General features: G+C 37.2%; 1 protein-coding gene across 2 annotated transcripts; it reads right to left on the reverse strand.

The window, feature by feature from the left end:
- Window positions 1-664: 664 nt before the first annotated feature.
- On the reverse strand, window positions 665-19,458 carry LOC112563333 (zinc finger CCHC domain-containing protein 8 homolog). 2 transcript variants are annotated; one of them, XM_025237230.1, is made up of 14 exons: window positions 19,029-19,458; window positions 16,293-16,335; window positions 13,891-13,953; window positions 13,551-13,647; window positions 13,110-13,190; window positions 12,776-12,879; window positions 10,847-10,921; window positions 9,894-10,019; window positions 9,571-9,642; window positions 9,309-9,457; window positions 3,996-4,061; window positions 3,440-3,594; window positions 3,090-3,177; window positions 665-2,562 (listed from the first exon to the last, which is right to left on the reverse strand). In XM_025237230.1, exons 1-14 carry the CDS (start codon window positions 19,426-19,428, stop codon window positions 2,087-2,089), a joined length of 1,995 nt encoding a protein of 664 aa, XP_025093015.1. In that variant the 5' UTR covers window positions 19,429-19,458; the 3' UTR covers window positions 665-2,086. The 2 variants fall into 2 exon arrangements, with proteins under 2 accessions (XP_025093015.1, XP_025093014.1); XM_025237229.1 differs by having other exon boundaries at window positions 3,090-3,180.
- Window positions 19,459-19,552: the final 94 nt, after the last annotated feature.

The following is a 19,552-nucleotide window of genomic DNA, read 5'->3' on the forward strand; positions in this document are numbered from 1 at the left end:
ACACCCAACCTTCACTGTATCGATGACAGGCGTTAACCGTTGCGCCACCGGTCCCTTAATTGCTTGTACAGGGAGAGAGAGAGAAGGAAATTTGTGAGATAACGCTTTAACCTCGCTTCAGGACATATTGTTTGGGTTTTAATTAATTGTTGTGTTCTAGTCTTATCGATAGCATGTGGCTGCAACGTATATTCTTTTGCAAAGAGAGTATACCTACTTACAGTGGTCCCAAAAGAATCTTAGATGGTCAACTCGATCTGAAGTGTGTGAAAACAGTCACACGACTGCACTGATTTTAATCTTTTGTTAATATCAGTTGAAGAACGTTCGTAGTCTATCAGTTAGGGCACTCAATTTCAGAGCATATCGATCAGTGTAACACTCGGAGTTTGACTCGCTTTTTATCCCCACGTCGCATGCCCCAAAGTCAGGGCATGAATGACCGTCTTGTTATGTTCTGCACACAACGGCTGAAAGGGTCATCTCATAATAGACGATATAAAAGGGCCTTTTTTTCTGATCGATCAGAGTATGTAATCTGCAGAAAAGGAGAGGTGGGATCTATCTTTATGTAGTACTTAATTTTCACAACTTTATGTGGCTCATGGCACTGCATGCTAATTGAACCGTGTATTTGATTCAAAATAGAAATCAATGAAGTAGATTTTTAAAAAATCTCACCATACTGTCTTTATTTTGCCACAGACCTCGACAATGGATTATTGTGCAGTGAAGACTACTGTTAGTGTCAGCATGACAATAAAATATAGAAGGCATCACAAATTTAATATGATGACAAAATACCTCACAGTAAAACTTGCTACCAATGTAAATCTTTCTTAAAAGAAATTCTTTTTGTTAAACTCTTAATCTTCTGAGTTTATCTACACACTAATTCTTTTCGTTTACAAACTACATTTCACTTCTACCCACTAATGGGATGACCATTTTAGAAATTGTACCCTGTAGGATCATGTAAATAGTCTTATTCACCTTAACAATATTCAAGAACTTTCATTCTTTATCTATTTTACAAGAAATAAAAACACGTTTAGGACAGCAGTCTTCAAAGATTTTAAGTAGTGCAAGGTCATTACATTTACACATTATCAATACCACTGTCAATCTTGAACACATTGCAAGTATGTTTCTATTTCTATTATTAAAATATTGTTATCTCTTACAAAAATGTTTCCATGCAAAGAAAAGAATCAGTTGTCACATAGTTTTTCTTAAGGTCATATATCAGCAAAAAGTGAACTGTTTTATATATTAGCTGCACCTAGACAAACTCCTGTATCTTGTCTGTTACAATTAAGCCCTACACCTGGAATACCATAAGAAAACTGCAATAGTTTTTCCCCAACTAAAGATAGTGCCTAAAATATCTGCATAAGGTAAAATAATAAGATAAGAATTGGTATAGCACATTTGGTGAGTTGCAGACAGTTAAAAAAAAAACCAAAACACGTGTTTAAATTAGTCCTTGGCAAAGAAAACCCACCACTAAACTAATCTTCAAGTTGTCGTAACCTACAACAATGAATAATTGTCAATAAACTAGACAATAAAAGGGTGGAACAATTACTGAATTTAAAAACAAAGCATCTTGTGCTACTCATGAGCATTAAAACGTTACAAATGTAACATAAGAATAAGAAGCAGTACATGTTCAGAAGACGTCCTGCAGTTTACATGTCTTTTCTGATCAGATCTCTCTGAACAGTATGTTTCTAAAGAAAATAAAGCGTACATGCACACACACACACAAATTCTACAGAACTTGTAATAAATCGGGACATACGTACATACCCCCTCCCTTCCATGTAAATCCCAACTTTAAAACTTCATTGTTTTTAATGTCCTAAAATGCTCCGATGGGGGTGAATAGGAACAAGAAGTGGTCACACTAAAATCTAGCTCTGTATGAGCAACAGCTTATGTAAAATTCATCCACTGTTAACATCATCTGCAGCCTGATACTCTGCTCATTTCCAGTCTTGTATTTCTGCTGGGTTTAAGCAAATGTTGCAAAAAACATGGAGAAGATGAATTCCTTAAAATTGAAAATTAAATGCACATGCCATTATTTTTTCTTCCCCTTCACTTTGTCTCTTATGTGTCTGAATATGTTTCTCATCTTTTCAAATGTCCCCACAGAATCCGGCAGATTCTCGAAAGGTATGTGATCCTCGATGCCCTGACTAAACTTTTCTGGTGTAGGCAAGACTTTGAAGCTGTTATTTTTTATCATGATTGGTGTACCATAGTCTTTTGATATCGAAGTGGTAGACATGAAAGAAAAATTTGTCTGCCTCAAGATTTCCGCGTCCGAGACAGATTCATTTGCAGATGGTGTTACATCTACACTGTTGTCTACACCTTTGGTGCTGTCATTGGATGATGGTGTAGTGGCGCCGTTGCTTTCAAGGCTTTCATTACCAAGCTCCTGCACCAGCTGTAAATACTGCTCCTGCAGTTTGTCCATTGAAGGGCTTTCCCTCCCATCATTCTGACCAGCCTTACTTTCCGATGGCTGCTGGGACTGTGGCACATCCTCTGCTGCACACCCAGTAAGCATGTTAAGAATTCACAGCCAACTAGTGTTTGTTATAGGTGTACTGTGTAATATTCTCTGCCTCTGTCTAAAAAGTATTTTTAATCAAAAGTTCACTGCCTGCCTTTTTTTAGCCTCTATTGCAAGTTATCAAATAAAAGAAGCAAAACTGGACTCCTTGACTATCATGACTTGTGATGCCTATAAGTGTCCAATCATGTAACTGGAGGTAAAAATGACATAAATATTGTTGTGCTGAGTGAGCTCTGTGATTTAAGGTGAGATTTTACACTACCTAAACAAACATAAATAAATCTGAACATGCTCTACCCTTAACTGAGAATGTACTCGTGAAGGTGTGTAATAATTTATGAAAGGAAAATGTCTGAAGTAAACTGCACAGGACCCAACTTTCCATTTACAGGGTTTTGCAGTTTACAGCCTTTTTAAACTGATAAGTAATCTTTATTCGGACATGGAAAACACAAATTATGATATGCAATGCAATAGGTCTGCAAAGCACCATTCATACCATCTTCCACTTCCATGTCTACTTCAGTTTTAATGCGTTTCTTCTTCTCTGCCTCCTCATCTTCTAGACTACGCTTTTTTGCTGCATGCTGCTGAAAATACATATGCATCTTGATGAAGTTTTCGTTTGCTAATAAATATGAAACATGCCTGAGCTACTCACTTTTTGTCCACATAACAAATAAAATATTTTGATAAGTCAAAATGAACTATTCAGAATCAAGTGCATGAAATCTTACAGAAAAACAATGGGCATGTAGTTTTTCCCACATTTCAGCAGCTGGTCATGAATAAAATTATCATCAAGCTTTAAGTTACAGCTACATCTACCACCACATCCACTAAACTAACCTTGCTGATCGTGTCTTCCATTAATGTCTTTTTCAGCTGATGTTGTTGAATAGGTGGCATGCCATTGATAACACTATCATCCACAAACCCCAAAGGGACAGGTACTGTGAAGCCAGGGTATTCTATGATCTTCTGAATGTCATATGTGTCTGTTCCTAGAGATCATGAAATTAACTGACATTTGTAATGGGCAACATATTCTCTAAACAGAATAAACATAGTATACACAGCATACAGTTTATATGATAAGCACCTTTCTAAAGTAGTCCACAAGGTATATAATTCACAATGCAACATAAAACTATCCATGTTCACAATCCACAAAATGATAATAAACTAACGCTTTATCTCACCAACAAATGATAAATCAAAGCATTTGACAAAAAATATCGACAGAATAACATACATGAATGGATGTAACACAACATGCAAATTTTATGTCTATAGAATGACAAATGGGATAATGAAAAATATGATAAATAACAATAAGCATGCAAAAAAGGACAGATGCTAAAGAGTTTACAAAGCAGCTTTAGCCTGACTTATCTGTACTCACCTCCATAATCAGAGCTTGGTTCTCCCACCTCTCCATCTTCTAAACTCTCTCCTCTCAGGTCGGTCTCTAAACACATTTAATATTGAAACATATAAGCTGAGAAGAACACTTGACAGCAATCGAAACAGAACAATGGACTCTAAGAACATAATCAGAACAAGATAACCAGAACAAGAGAAATAAAACACAGCCTCAATACTCAGGCAATTAGTGATGACAACTTTTAATAACTATAATAATGATCGTAAATGCACTTTTATTGCGCATTTCCCTGCATATTTAAGGCAAGCTTTACACTTTCCTGAAAAATCGGCTAAAAACACAAAATGATGAATCGCTGTTTAGGCTGTGACTGATAATGGCAGAGTTGAGATTGGTTGATCCAGGAAAACTTAGATCCCTAGTCTTTAAGTCTGAGTAATAATACACAGCATCAGGCTTAAAACTTTACTAGAGCAGAAATATTTCTCTTTTTCAGAAGACTTTGTTTACTTGACGCTTCTAATTCTCAAAATGTGACCAGATACCAGAGAACTTGCAAGATAAAAGCCATCAAATTTTGAAATTTTCATCCTGGCATTCTAAGAAGTAAAAACTGAAATGTTTGATATGCCTAATGAACACAATTCCATTTCTATTTGCTGACGCCATAATGTGTATGATACTCGTTAAGAAAAATGTTCTTAAAGCTTGTGCAGTGAGGAACTCAGTTCTCAAGAGTTCTAGTGCTTGGTGTTAATAATAATAATATGTCGATTGGTATAGTGCGTTTCCCCACTGTTAAAGGCAGGCTCAAAGCGCTAGGCATGACTGTCCACTGTTCAAGGCGATGGACGAAACTACAGTAATGTGGGAGAACAGTCTCATGCTGTAGCTACTAAGTTAATACAACTTTTTTCTGTGCATAAGACAACTCATGACAAAAGTTTTCTAGATCAATCCATTTAACAGGCACCTACAGTTTTGTTGGCTAGTGCTCAGCTAGATGCCCTGTGGTTGTATCGTTGGGACCTTAAGCCTATTCCTGTATATAGCTGATAGACACAGGCCATACTGTCAAACTGCACAACGGCCACTTCTGATGACTCACTGATGTTGAGAGTGGCCTTCACCTTGTTTTCTGCCAGTGTCCTGGGCTCCGGTGCATAGGCGGTCTTAACTCGAGTTAAGACCGCAGTTAAGCCAAGCACGCTGTCTTAACCTAAGACGCCTGCTAAGCGCGGTGCATGGGCGATCTCAACTCGCTAAGCAAGCGGTCTTAGTCTTAAAATTTAAGACTGGTCCCCCCCAGGCTTAACTCCTTGCTTAGCCGCGACACGCTGCTTACGCACGACCGTACGGCGGCTTTCGTAGTAACAGTGGCGCTTGATCGTGTTGTTTACTGAGTTGCCCTGCGTATACCATTGACAGATACAGATTTTTCACTACTTCATCGATCCATCAAATCCATTTGAAATGTATGACGTCGATTTGTTTCATCGTTTTCGATTTCGTCGAGCGAACATAACAGTGGAAAGTGATTTCGACCATCATTTTCAACGAAAAGACTCTATTCCGCCTTTGCTGCAGGTAAGACCATAGTCACCACCACTATATAAATATATAATTAATAAGTGTAATTGACAGCATTACGTTAAAAATATTTAATAATGTTAGAATGACATCAAAATATAGTTACACAATAAAACAATGGCGTATAACGTAAGACGGTGTTGACGACAGGCGGTGATGTTTGTTGTTATTATTGCCGCTCTCAGGTAAACATGAGACCACAAAACCAATACATTTTTGGAAAGGATAAAACTTGAACTTTGCAATAAAAGTAATGAAAATTTTCTACTTTCACTCTGGCGACAGCAATAATCCAAGAAAATTCACAGTTTGCTATACTTTGCTCATATGAGCAGAGGCACAATTCTGGCCCATCCACTGTGCTCCAAGTATTGTTTTAGAGTATTATTAACCTTAACATTATTAAAAAATTGATGTCATTGTATTTAAGTAAAACAACACAGAATAAAGTAGCAGAGCACCCAGAATCTCCGATATAGTTTGATTTAATACATGTTTATCATTTTGACAGGCAGTTCCTTGCAGTATGTCTCAAGTTGTAAGCATGTGGCTCAAGAGGTAAATAATCATAATAGGTTAATGTTCACATCGTCCTTTTTAACTAAAAATGGACAGTTTCGTTGAGATGTGAGTACTAAAATATATAAATCATTGAGGTCAATAATGTTTCCTGTCTTTTGCAGGTGATGGTGGCATTACAATTTTATGCAACAAGGCATAATGCAAGTTGTAGTGGCTGACACTTTTGGCATTGACATGGGATGAATATGGGAGACAGTGGCTACCCGCTGACTGATTGGCTTAGTATCCCCTTTTTTTAAAATGCAGACACTAGAGTCAAGGAAAAGTTCAACTGTGCCCACAGCTCAACAAGTGACACCATTGAGAGAACCAATGATGTTCTCAAAAATTGGTTCCATTTTCTTCAGGAACAACTATGATAAATACTGTCTTTGCTTTGTCAGGTTTAAAATGCACAAGTTTTGCTTGTGGGCTGGTTAGTATGTGTCTTTACTCCATGTTATAATATATTGCACCCTTTTGTTTGCATCATGGTTTAGAAATACATAAACTCCTCCCCTTTAATATCCAATGCTCCAGAATATATTGTGTGACATCAGATACATCCCTGCCAAAGCAGCAAAAATCATCAGGTGTTCCATAGTGCTGTCAGAATTTCTAACTGAATGGTCACAGCATTTATTATTCAATTTGACTTTGGCTGAATAGCAGCATCCGCCTCAACCAGTTGGTCAACACTTTGAGCAGCCGGCATTACCAATTCATTTTCCATCTGTTTTTCCATGTAATATTTGTTACCTCAGCCTGCGCCAGATTTATTTTGATTTCCATCAATTGCAATTCTTTTTTAACATGATCAAGTTCACTGTCCAGGAGATACAAAGTTTTTCTTTCTTTAATCTTTGTTGTGGATTCTTTTGCATCATCAGGTATTTTGTTTTCTTCAGATTACTCAGTTGACGGATGGAATACTGGCTGCTTGGTACATCACCTTGGTGTGTTTTATCTGACAGTCAAAAAGATTTTTTTCAGAAATGTGCAACTGTCTATGCATAAGCCACTTTGACAGCTTTGAATATTGCTCTCTGGCTCTCAGTGGTGTTGATGCTGCATGAAAGAAATATTTTTTAGAAATTGATTCATGACAATTTGACAAGGGAGCACTGAGTACTTACCATTGCATTAGCCATTAGGTTATGTAAAGGTATTGCTTGAATTACTCTTCTGTGTAAGGTTTCTATATAAATAGATTATTATCTTGCTTGTTATTCTTTGTGATGCAAAGTAACTATAAAAAGCAGTAATGTTGATATTTACTACATGCTGCTGGTGGGATTGTGAAGGACACGTTTTTCTCTTTAGAGTTAATATTTAGCACTTTTCACTGGACCCAGGTATAGCTATTTCAGAACTTGATAACATGCAACTGGTAAAGAATGTAGACACTGCACATCCATGTCACTCAGAAGCTGATCAGTGTCTACTGGAATCTAAACTGTAGAACACTGGTACTGTAACATGTATTAGACTTGTAGTTAAAACTGGTTAAATGTCCAAATTGACTGTGGATGTAAAGACAAACCTGCTGTGTACATCTCCCAAATTATGTCATAGTCTGTGTTTGGCACTTGAATTAAACAATTTATAATTTTAAGCCAGCTTTGGAAGTAAAATATAAAAACATTGGTGCTTTTCCTTAATATTTTATGTTTTGTTCAAACTTACCATCAGGAATATCTATGTGATATAAAGTACATTTTTAAAATTTCCCATTTGAAAACATCGTCTGAAATGTTCAATTCCTTCTTGCTTGTTATGCAAGAAAATAATACATATGCATATACTTCTAACAAAAGCATTTCCATTATTGAATTAGAAGATGGAACTGGGGTGTTCTACATAAGTACACATATTGCACCTCCTACATATGTCAATATTATTTTATTACTCTCCCCTATCATAAAAGACTTCTTGAGGAACCAGTGTAAATGATTCACCACCTGTCACAAAATCTAAATGAGAAATGTACCTAGTCATTTTAAATAAATGTATTTCGGATGGAAATATTTATTTTCTAAACCGGCTGTTGTGTGCTGACTATCGGCTTTGCATTTGCATTCTCTCGGTATCTAGATCTTTTTCTGCGGATGACACAGACGTGTAAAAACTAAGTCTTACACAGGTAAACAAAATGACTAAGCTTCGATGTTTATGCCGTCCATCAGTTGTCTGCAATCATCTAAAATATTTATCACTTTCTCCGTTTATCACTGGTGTTTCTGGTGGTTGCCCCCGCCCGTTGGTGGATGTTTTTGACGACTGCGAGATGAAATTGTGGAAGATTTTAAATTGTTTCATTTCTTTCTTATTTCATCTTTTTCTTTTTCTGGTAAAGCCTCTTCTTCTCCCTGGTAACCTCCTCGATTAAGACTAATTTTTCGCTGTCGCACATCCCTACTTCGTTTCAGCCATGGTATGCAGACGAATTTCGCGGCTCGGCACCATCGCTGTGGCGCAGTTTTCATTGGTGGAATATACGGTTGGCAAGGGAAGCCTCGGCCGCTCCCCGGACGAATTTATTTATATCGCCGACCTCGACCGCCGGGCTGACCTGACCCGGTTCTCAGCTAAGCAAGGGGCTGAGCTCGCTCATGCAACAGGCTTGAGACAGCGAACTTAGCCAAGACGAAAAGCGAGTTAAGCAAGGCATCTTAAGACGAAAAGTTAAGACCGCCTATGCACCGGAGCCCTGACCCTTAGTATGCATGACATGTGTCTGTATTTATTTTGTGTATACGTAGCGTCTGTAGTAGGAGTATGTATGTTATATGCAAATATGGGTGCATGATTGCTTATGATCTAGTCTATCTATGAGCAAAATTTTGTGGAAAGGTGCTACATATGTATATCCTCATTATTATTATTATTTTTAAAGCAAAAGACTGTGTGATCTTCAGAAGAAAATGTTATGCAAAAAAGGCTGGCAGTCAACGGAAAATACAAAAGCTGCAGAAAAAAAATCAAAAGTCAAATAATCCTGTACAGCAATGATGCAATGAAAAAAAAGCACTGGAATACACAATGGGCACCAAAAACAACTAATAAAAAATACACAAATTGAAGAGTCACCTCCCTCAAGTCTGCTAGGGGGAAGGGTCGTCACTCCAATTCAAATACTGATAGGTAGTTTTATGTCTAGAACATATCGTTGTGACATACCTCTACCATCTTTGTCGTACATAGCCAAACTGGACGCTTTTCGATTGGCCTCAATAAGCCAGCCTGGTGGGTAGCCAAAAAGCCGCATGCGGTAAATGTAAGGTGGCAGCTGGTTGGGCAGTAGACCCATTGCTTCCCTTAGCTCATCACTGAAACAGGATGTAGTTGAAATGTCAGTAAGATTTCAAGTAAATGTTAATCAAATTTCTTGGCTCGTCATCTTATTTTTAATAACTGTCATATTGAAAAGTCAGAAAACTACCTGATTTTTCCTGGTTTGAATTTCTGCCTTGTGGGATGTAACTCAGGTTCTTTGTGATAACGAGCTGAGTAACTGGAAAACAAAACAGGCAACACTTCACATGGACTACCTATATTAGAGAGCATAATCATTTAGAAATGACAAACATATTTCTCATGATAAATACAAAGCACAGACTATAGGCTTCTAACCACCACCATACTTTCACACAAAACACCCTTGTCAGCGTACCCTTGTAAACATCATAACATTCCGATTTACCCTAAGGGATAAATAAAGTGTTATCTTATAATGGCGATGTTGCCAAAATGCTCAGCACTCACTTGGTATTTGAACCAGATTTCTTTTGATGCTCCCTGCGATTTGTGCGAATTCTGTCCATGTCTCGTGCCAGCTTGCAGTCATTGAGACGATGGTCACCACCACAGTTGAAACATGTTTCCTTGGGCCTATGAGCAAAAGGTCACTTTCCCCATTATCAATTACAGTGTTTTTAACAAGCTATATTCATTGCTTTTCCCAACGCTTTCACATGCCCACTATCAAAAACAGCATTGCTCTGATTCAGAATTTTCTTAAAGGGAGAACTTTTACCCTATGGTAGGAAAGAATGGTTTGACCCAAAGGAGGGAGTTAAGGAGCACTCACAGTGCTGACTACCCTAGTGGTTATTCTCCTACCCTAGGCATCATTCTTTACTAACTTCTTCCATCTAGCCCAACCAGTGCCCTCACCTCCCAACACGATGGAATCTTTCTTTTTTGTCAGACAGTAAAAGTTCAGCCTTGGAGCACACTCTTTTAACCTGTCCTTATTAAAACCTTTGGTATTATAATAATTGTCTTTCCACTAAAAATATACTTCCTCTGCTCAGATTGGTTAATGTCTACTAACAGCAAAAGTAATTTTTAGAAAATGAGCAAAAAACTGCTTGTTAATTATTTTTACCCCTCTACATTTGGCCTTATTAATATACTAACATTTTCCTTTTACAGATGTAGTTCTGAACTAAAACGGACAGCTATGCTCTAAAGGGAAAGTTTAAAGATGTTATCTGAGATGTTTGATTGTTCTCAGTTTCTGACTACAATCTATGTTCCTTTCACCCTCTCCCACCTTCCCACTTCATGCTTATTCATCTGGAATGTCCATAAACATTTTCCACAAAAGTTGGGATAACTTGAAAACACGATGGTTATACAACTGAAGAAAAAGACTGTGAAAAACATATCTAAGCAGGAAAACAATGTGAAGATAAAAAGCAAAACTCTCTCACTTGGCCGGTTTAGCAAGTGTACTTGAATTAGCTGCTGGTTCTGAAGGGTAAACTTCGTCAAACACCTGATAGTATCTTTGTCTTGTTAAGAAAATGCAAGAAATTCTTAAATAAAACCAACCTAGAAAGCGCAAGCTGACTAAAAGAAAAAAGGCATGACAGATATTTAAACTTTTTATACACATTTTTCACTATTCTAAACAAAACATGTTCAAATTGGGGAAAAAATGTCTTTCTGCGTTGTTTTCTTTTTCAATGCCAATTTCTAGCAGAAGAAACAAAAGTAATGAGGAAAGATAAGACGCAGGAAAGAATATTTTGTTATCTTGATTGTGGTCTCCACATATGCTACCCAAAAATCCCAAATGGGCCAAGGATGTGTTTAGAGTTTATTTTACATTTGTGCCTAAAATCTAATCTAAATCACATCTAATCCCCTTATAGGACCAGCGGGATGCAAAATGCTCTTCTGTAATTGGGTAAAGTTCAATGCAAGATTGTATCTTCCTAAATGTGGTGAATCTCTCCTTTTTTATTCTTCACATATATTCCACATTCATTTGTCCCTTGACTGGTAATGGTTGATGGGCTGAGGGGGGAGGGGGTACAGGGTTAGATGCAGCAGCTGACAAGGCTCAATACTCACAGCTGTCTTGACCAACACTGAGTAAGTATTGCACAGGAGGACCAGTTTGTTCCTTTGCATTCGTAAGCCAGTTCTTCCTCTGGCCACCTTCCGAGGTACCTTGAAGACAGTCTTTGACAGAGTGTCTGGTCACAAGGCCAAACTAGACCAGCTTATGCCGCTTGAAGTGTTGTGAGTAGGGGTTCCTGGTGTCTTACAAGTGTGGCGACTGTGGTTCTTACAAAGTCAGTGGTTTTATGTTCATTGTACAAGATCCTCTGCAGGTACTTGTTCACAAATGCCTGGATTCTCCTCTCTGTATCGACAAGGAAACTCCATGTTTTATACCCATAATGCAGGACTGGCACAATGAGGGACTTGCACAGGTTGTGCTTCATAGCAAGCCTGATGTTATAGCTGTACCCAATCCAATACTGCCTAACCATTATTGCTGTTGTTGTTATCCTGTTACAGAGATGTTATCTTTGGAGAAATACTCCCTAGAACTTATGGGGAATAGAAAAAAGATTCACTTGTTCAGGTATACTTCAAAATATAAATCTAAGAGATGAACCTACCAATCCACGATTGAGGTCTGTGCCATTGCATTCTTCACACCATGTGACAAACACAGAATTTGTGTTGCAAAAAAAAAAAATTACAATAAAGTTTTGCTGTCCTGGGCTCAACTCTTGCCTCGGGCATGGTGTTCTTTCTCTGCATGTGGCATCTGTTTACGGAGATGGCTGTCTTGCTGTGATAAAGACTGAGTTGCTGGCTCAGCATAAAACACCAATCTCCCCAACACCCCACTCCATACGATGCTTTGTTGCTCAGTAAGTCTTTGCCTGTTTTACTTGGAGCACTCTTGGCTTGCTGCTCCACAAGTGGTTGGTTTCAAGTGCTAATTTAAAATTCACTTGCAAATGCCTTTCAAACACTTTCAATACTTTCAACTGTTTCACTGGAAACCTCCAACAATTAAACTTACTAGAAAGCATGAAAACTGAGGATAATAGCCATCAGTAATCAAGAGAATGTTGATTCCATGAACAACCTGCAACTTGAAGACATTAAATGCAGAACACGAAACTCCCAACCCATTTCTTTCACCTTCCACAGGAAACAAATCATCCTTGAACCTTACAGTATTCTCAGTACCATCATTGTGAAATGTAGCAGACTTAATGCTTCTATGAACACAATAGACAGCAGCAGATGAAAGGCATGTACATTTTGTTTAAAAAATAAAAAACCAACAAACAAGCAAAACAAAACAAAAATATTCAACAGAGTAAGGATACTTTGGCACTTCCCAGTTTGTACACAGAGCAGGGTCATCTGCTTCCAGAGGCCATCCCCGGGTATCAATCATAAAGCCATGGTGAAACTGAGCACAGCCAATCACCTATCAACAAGCCTACAGGTCAAACAGACTGTCTCTTGTCTATAAAAGGTGCTACCAGCTACACAAAAATCCTCTCACTACACATGGTCACTTAAACATAACCAGCTCAGCATATGTTAGCAAACATGCATGTCAAATGCCCTTAGCTACAGATCTTACCAATCACAAAAAAAAATCATCACACGCTTATCAATACTGCGGTGTTGATGGACATAATCAGTTCCACTTACCCCATGTGTCTGCCACATCTGGTTGGTTCGCTTCTCTGGCGGCAATGCTTTGTTCAGATCCACACAAGAGGGTACAGCAAGCTGAAAATGGTCACCCATATTTGATAGGTTACTATCACTAGAAAAATTATATGTGAAAATTCATTAAAAAAGGATATTTTAATAGACAATGATGATGGTAATGGTTTGTAATGTGATCAGTGTAAAATCTGTTTTAAATTACTATTGCTGGGTTTCTTTCTCTCTCTCATAACGTGCACAGACAGGTGCAGGTACAAATATTTGCAGAGAATCACAAGCTTGTAAGTTGTGCACAGAGATCTAATTACAAATGTTTGAAGTGATTTACAAGCTTGTTGTTTGGACTCCTATGCATCAAAGCAATGGAGACAATTTTTGTTCTCCCAGGAATTTAAAAAAAAAGCTTTGAGTCCACCATACCTTGTTTGAGATTTCCAGGCTAGATTTGGAGAAATCCTTCTTGTCAGCGTGCTCTGTCAAACTGATGATGAACTGCTCTATTCTTGCCCGGTACTTTCTATTAAAAATAAAAGCATGTGGGTAAGCAACATTCCATAAACATGAACTTGTACATCATTGTCATTTATTACTAATATCAACATCTTTATTTTAAAAATTTATTGCTTATTTTGAAATATGGTATTTTTAAATCCCTTTTTTATGTCTTTAACTATGTGTAAATTATTAGATTGATACATGTATATTATAAAAGCATATGTATAATAAAGCATTATAAAAGCATATGTACAATAAAGCTCACCTGGCAAACTTGTTATTTTGGAATATCACTTGGACACCTGGGCTTTGCTCATCTGGAACCCACCTGTTATGAGCAACATAATTTAATTTTGTTTGCTTAAGTCTTTTATAAACAGAAATGAAAAATTGTCTAGGTAATTCCATCATTAACATGTGGTTTTCAACATGTCCAAAAGATGGAGCTGAGGACAACACAAACTTCAAAAAAGTCATAACACAAATTTATAAACAGCATGCATTCACTTAAACCTCTTTCATAAAATATGACATGAATTTATTATACTGATTTTAAGTAGTGAGTTTACATATGCTTAATACGTCTTTGTGAGAAACATGCTCTAGATGATGACTGCATGTTACCTATAGCATCAAGTCATTCTGTCATGAAATAATGAATTAAAAATCACTTCCCAAACATGATCACAAAATATAAAATTTTACTGTAAATGATTACAAAAAGAAGAACATATATTTTCAGATGAATTCACACATTAACATTCACTGGTTTCTGCTCCCTAAAGCTTACTTTGCTTACAGCAATTATTTTGCAGTAATAAATGTAAATGATTTTATGCCTTGTAAAGTAATATATTTTTGAAACTGTCACACCAAATACATTACAGAATTGGTAAAAGCTGTACAAATTGTTTACAAAAATAATTTGTTTTATGTTCTTCCGGTCTGTGATATAAATTCTTATCTTAAAGGTGTGGTAATGTTAATAATAAAAAATGATAATGTTTGGAGGTAAAGCTTCCACTACTCTGAGATAAGAATTAATATCACAGTCCAGAAGTACATGAAACAAATTATTATAAATAAAACCAACAACTCAAACATTTGTCGTTTAATCAAAGACTGCACAATGATTTTACAGGATTGTTTTATAGTAGCACCTCATATAACTATATTTAGCAGTCTCCAGGCCAAAAAAAAAATAAAAAATTGTCTCAGCTTCATTGAGAAACAGGCTGCAGATATGTCGCACCGGTCATTTTGCTATGCCACAATAAATTCCTCTTACTTTTAACTTCAGGTTTTGCATTGTGTTTATTTATTGTTTTATAACGCAGACCACATACACCAAAATTCAGTGTCAATTCTTTTATTTTTATACTCAAGCAAAACACACCTCTTTATCTATTCTTATCACATTAAAGGATTTGACTTTTTATGATACTTCAATGGCGAATGCAAATACATCTTATTCCTTATAAAAATAATACACCATGACTTCAATTGAGGCACACTACTGCAACCATTGTTGAATAAAAGCAGAGCCTGTGCCTTATGTTTGGTGTTAGCTTTCACAGTTGCCTGCAACTTGATCCATCTCAGTGTCTTGTGAGTAACCTGCAATGAACATCACGGTTGATTCTATATGATGCTAAAAAAAAAATTACATTTAATGTATAATTAAGCAATAACCAAAAATGTTAAAGATGCAGCACATTGCCCAGGTATCTTTGATACAGCCAATCACAAACGAGCATGCAGCAGAAAATATGGTATAAATGCTGGCCTAATACTATTTTTCTTTTTTTTAATAATATTGATAAGAGAAACAAAATTTGATTCACAGGACCACTGTGACTTACAAATTCTTCCATGTATGCATGAATTTTCTGTAGGTATTCAGATTTTTTACGTACGTCATTTTTTTTTAAAAGTTAGGTAAAACATTTGTGACCAAAAATATGGACATTTGAACCTTGTTTAATCAAGTAGTGCATGTTAAAACTGGTTTCAAATAAAGTCACAATTTCCAAGAACGTATTAATAACATGTAGAGGACATACAGTACATTTTACTATGATTAACTTATATTCAATATATGGCATGTAATTATTAATTGTTCAATCAATATATAATTCAAGTATAAAACAGCTAACTGCCCCGGGTAACAATACGAGTATCTGCATACATTTTAGGTATCAGATAAAGCTTTTTGATTATGAGGTGAGAAAGAACCAGTCTAAAGTATTTTAATCTGACAAGGAAGAAAAACCCATGACAAATGAACTAATGACATACTTTCTTAAACAGTTCTTCCATCAACTGTTCCTCTTCTGTCTTCTTCGTGCTGTTGCCTCAAATAGAGTACTAATGTATGTTGACAAATGTTCACAACAGCAGCTTCTTCAGTGTATGCAGGTGATATGATGTGTGAAGGATATGTCCTCCAACTCTTCCATCAAATTCTTTTCTTGCTACTTCTTTCTCTTCATTTCTTCTTGTAGATCCTTCTTTCAAGTATGATGATGGTCTTAGCTGTGAAGTGACATTTTGTGTGTTTCTAACAAAAATAATACACTGTAGTACTTTAATGCCAACCAACCAAAAAAAAAATCAAAGTCTTAATAATGATAAGGTTATAATGGTAAAAAAAGTCACCAATGTTACCTTGTCGAATCGATAAGCCTGGTAAATTGATGTAACTTCTTTGCTGTTTGTAAGTTAAGGAAATACTTTTCTAGTTATTTCAAAAGCACACTTCTAGAGGTTTTCACAAAGAAACAAAAGTTCATAAGTTAAGGAATAAGGGAGACACTGCCGAAAAAACTCATGCTACTTAAAAAAGTGTTATCAAATGAAATTTCACTAAAAATAGGAAAATCCTTAAACCAAAATGTTTTGCATGCTGTAATCTTTAACCCAACTTTGCTTGGTAGCCCCCTGAGTAACCCAAGCACGAGTGAAGGAGGGTTTGGAATGGGGCTAGCAACCCCACCCTGTAATAAAAAACCCTGCTACAGAAACTGCAACACGAACACAATGAGAGCCTGGACAGGTAGATCTCTCTTTGGAAGAGCCTATGATGTATGTTGGTGAAACCCTTCGGAAAGTCAGTTCGCCGACCCATCTTCTCATGGCCAAGGCAAAAACCAGGATAGAGACCTGGAACATCAGAACCCTGATGAGGGAAATCATCTCACATAGCCCAGGAAACAAAGAGTTATGGCAACAAGCTCCTTGTTGGTCTGTGCGAGACCAGGTGAAATGGCAGCGGTCAAACCAGACTTTTGTCAGGGAAGACTATCATCTTCTCTGGACAGGAAGACCCTGACCATGACCACACATAAGGAGTAGCAGTACTGATGAGACTGGAAGCCCCAGAGCACTAATAGCATGAAAACCAGTTTCGCCACGACTCATGTCAGTTCGGGTCAACTCCAAAGAAAGAAACAACACGGGCGTTCAGTGGACCTTCGCCAGGCAACATGAGGATCTCGACTTTGTGGACGACATCAGCCTGGTGTCCCACAAGCATCAACATGCATAGACAAAACTCACTCGGCTCTCAGAAGAAGCAGCGATGACTGGCCTGACAACCAACATCAAGAAGATGGAGGCAATACTGATCAACAACAATCAAGAAGCTCCACTCCAACTACATGGGGAATGCATTACAGAGTCTGACTGCTTCGCCTACCTTGGCAGTATAGTCAGCAAAGATGAGGTACAGATGAAGATGTAAGACGCCGAATAAATAAAGCCAGACCTTGCATTCCACGTCCTGCAAACTGTCTGGAACACCAAAGCTTTATCTTTACACACCAAGATCTGCATCTTAAACCCAAAGGTAAAGTCAGTCCTTCTAAATAGATTTGAAACATGGCATGTGACAAACACCCTCATCAACAAGATTCAGACAATTGTCAACAGATGTCTTTGCCACATCCTCAACATCAGATGGCTAGAAAAGATCTCCAATACAAAACTGCCAGCCAAGACATCAAGAAGCAGAAGTGGGTGTGGATCAGTCACAGCCTGCGAAAGCCGGCCGACAATTTAACCAGACAAGCGCTGGGCGGGATCCCAAAGGGAAGGTGCAGGGTTGGGAGAACCAGACACACATGGAGATCAGTCCACAGCGAGAGGGAGGCAAATGGCATGACATGAACCCACTGGAAAGGGACACCCCGAACCAGATTTGATGGCGTGGTTTGTTGCGGCTCTGTGCTCCACTGAGGGTGTAAAGGAGTAATAATAATAAGAAGAAGAAGAAAAATCTTTAACCTGTGCAGCATGATGGGTCAATATCATGGACTTTCTGAGGAATCACAAATAAAGCTGTACATTAATTCTTCGCCCCTTCGCGCCTCACCTTTCACGAGTTTTTATAAGAAATCAATGGGAAAAATGATTCGCGGATCTACGCTTCTTTGCGGATTTTTTAGCGGAATTCGATCAGTGAAAAAAAAAAAATTTATTAATTTTTAGATGAAAAAAGCCCAAGGTGTATAAAAATATATTACTAATATTAATTCTAACAATAAAGAAATATTATAAATAATAAAATTAATATGAATTACAGTAAACAGTACATATATTTACTCTGAAACGAGAATCAGAATCGCTTGCCTGAGACGCTACGAGCCTACTTACAATTGTAGACAACACATGATTGGTTGGTTGCTAGAGTGCTGCATTGCATCCCAGCCCCTGACTGGCTAAGTACAGTGGTGCGTTATGTACTTTTTAGGTCTTTTGTTCTATTACAGGTACTGTATTACTCTACAGTACAGTACATATTATATGTTTGTTCTTTTATTTAATGTAAAGGTACAATACATGCACAGAACAGTGTGGGAATTGTTATTAAGGAAATGGAAAAAGTTTATGTAGCGTAAAAGTATGGGGGAGGGTTTATAAAGCCTTAATATAGTGTATAAATACATAAATAAAGATACTGTTTCTACTTCACGGATTTTCGGTTATGAGGGATTACTGTACATGTTTGTCGCCCAAGAGTTCCCCAGTCTCAAGCACATGGCGATAGCAATGAAAAACGACTTTACATGATCTCATGGTAGGTATGATAATAAAAATTTTAAATATACCAACTAAATGCCTCCTGCGACCTCTCCCAAGATACAAAATATTTTGCTTAATTCAAAAACTTATACCATTAGTAGATTTTAACATAATTCCCTGCCAAAGCCACACAAAACGCCACATTCTTCTTTATAAATCTAAGACAAATCTAAATCCCACAGATGTTACAGGACAAAATGATTTTACAATCTAGATTGAAGTTGCATTTCTATGATCTTTCTATTATAATCTTATATTAATATACTGCTGATAATACAACACAATCATACTTAGATTAAACAACCTGCTTGCGAAGGATACATTCGAACTGTTCTTGATATGTGGTGCTTTGACAACAAGCATTGTCATCTCCACTTCCCACCTCTTTAGAAGGCTCTTCCACTCCATCATTAATGACGACGGGATCAAAAGTTTTACTGTCACACTCAGTAATTTCAAGTGCATCATTGGAGATTTCTACTGCATTCTCGGCACTTTCATCCTTCTTAATCTTATCACTCGTGAACCATGTATCGTTGACTTCACCACCAAAGTCTTCATCCTCGCTGCTTTCTTCATCTGACTCAGTACCTCGAAAAATAATACGAGATCTATTTTCACAGCCTCCTTCGTCTTTATCATAATGAATGAATATGTTCTGGGTATCGCGAACTTTTTCAAACTCGGAAAATAAACTTTCGTCTCCAAAGATATCCGCCATGATTGCCTAGGAACTTCCGGCAACTTTTGACAACCCAAATAATAGCCTCACACTTACTGTTAAAAACTTCTTTTTGTTATTATGTAAACAGAATGATACTTTGAATTTACACTGCTCAGTAATT

This window comes from Pomacea canaliculata, linkage group LG4, assembly GCF_003073045.1.
Source record: "Pomacea canaliculata isolate SZHN2017 linkage group LG4, ASM307304v1, whole genome shotgun sequence".
NCBI classification, from domain to species: domain Eukaryota; kingdom Metazoa; phylum Mollusca; class Gastropoda; order Architaenioglossa; family Ampullariidae; genus Pomacea; species Pomacea canaliculata.

Coding starts and splice junctions, on each gene's coding strand:
- LOC112563333 (XM_025237229.1), bottom strand. CDS start 19,428: ATGGCGGATATCTTTGGAGACGAAAGTTTATTTTCCGAGTTTGAAAAA. Junction 16,336..19,028: donor ATATCAAGAACAGTTCGAAT/GTATCCTTCGCA, acceptor ACTTACAAACAG/CAAAGAAGTTACATCAATTT. Junction 3,595..3,995: donor ACCAAGCTCTGATTATGGAG/GTGAGTACAGAT, acceptor CATGATCTCTAG/GAACAGACACATATGACATT.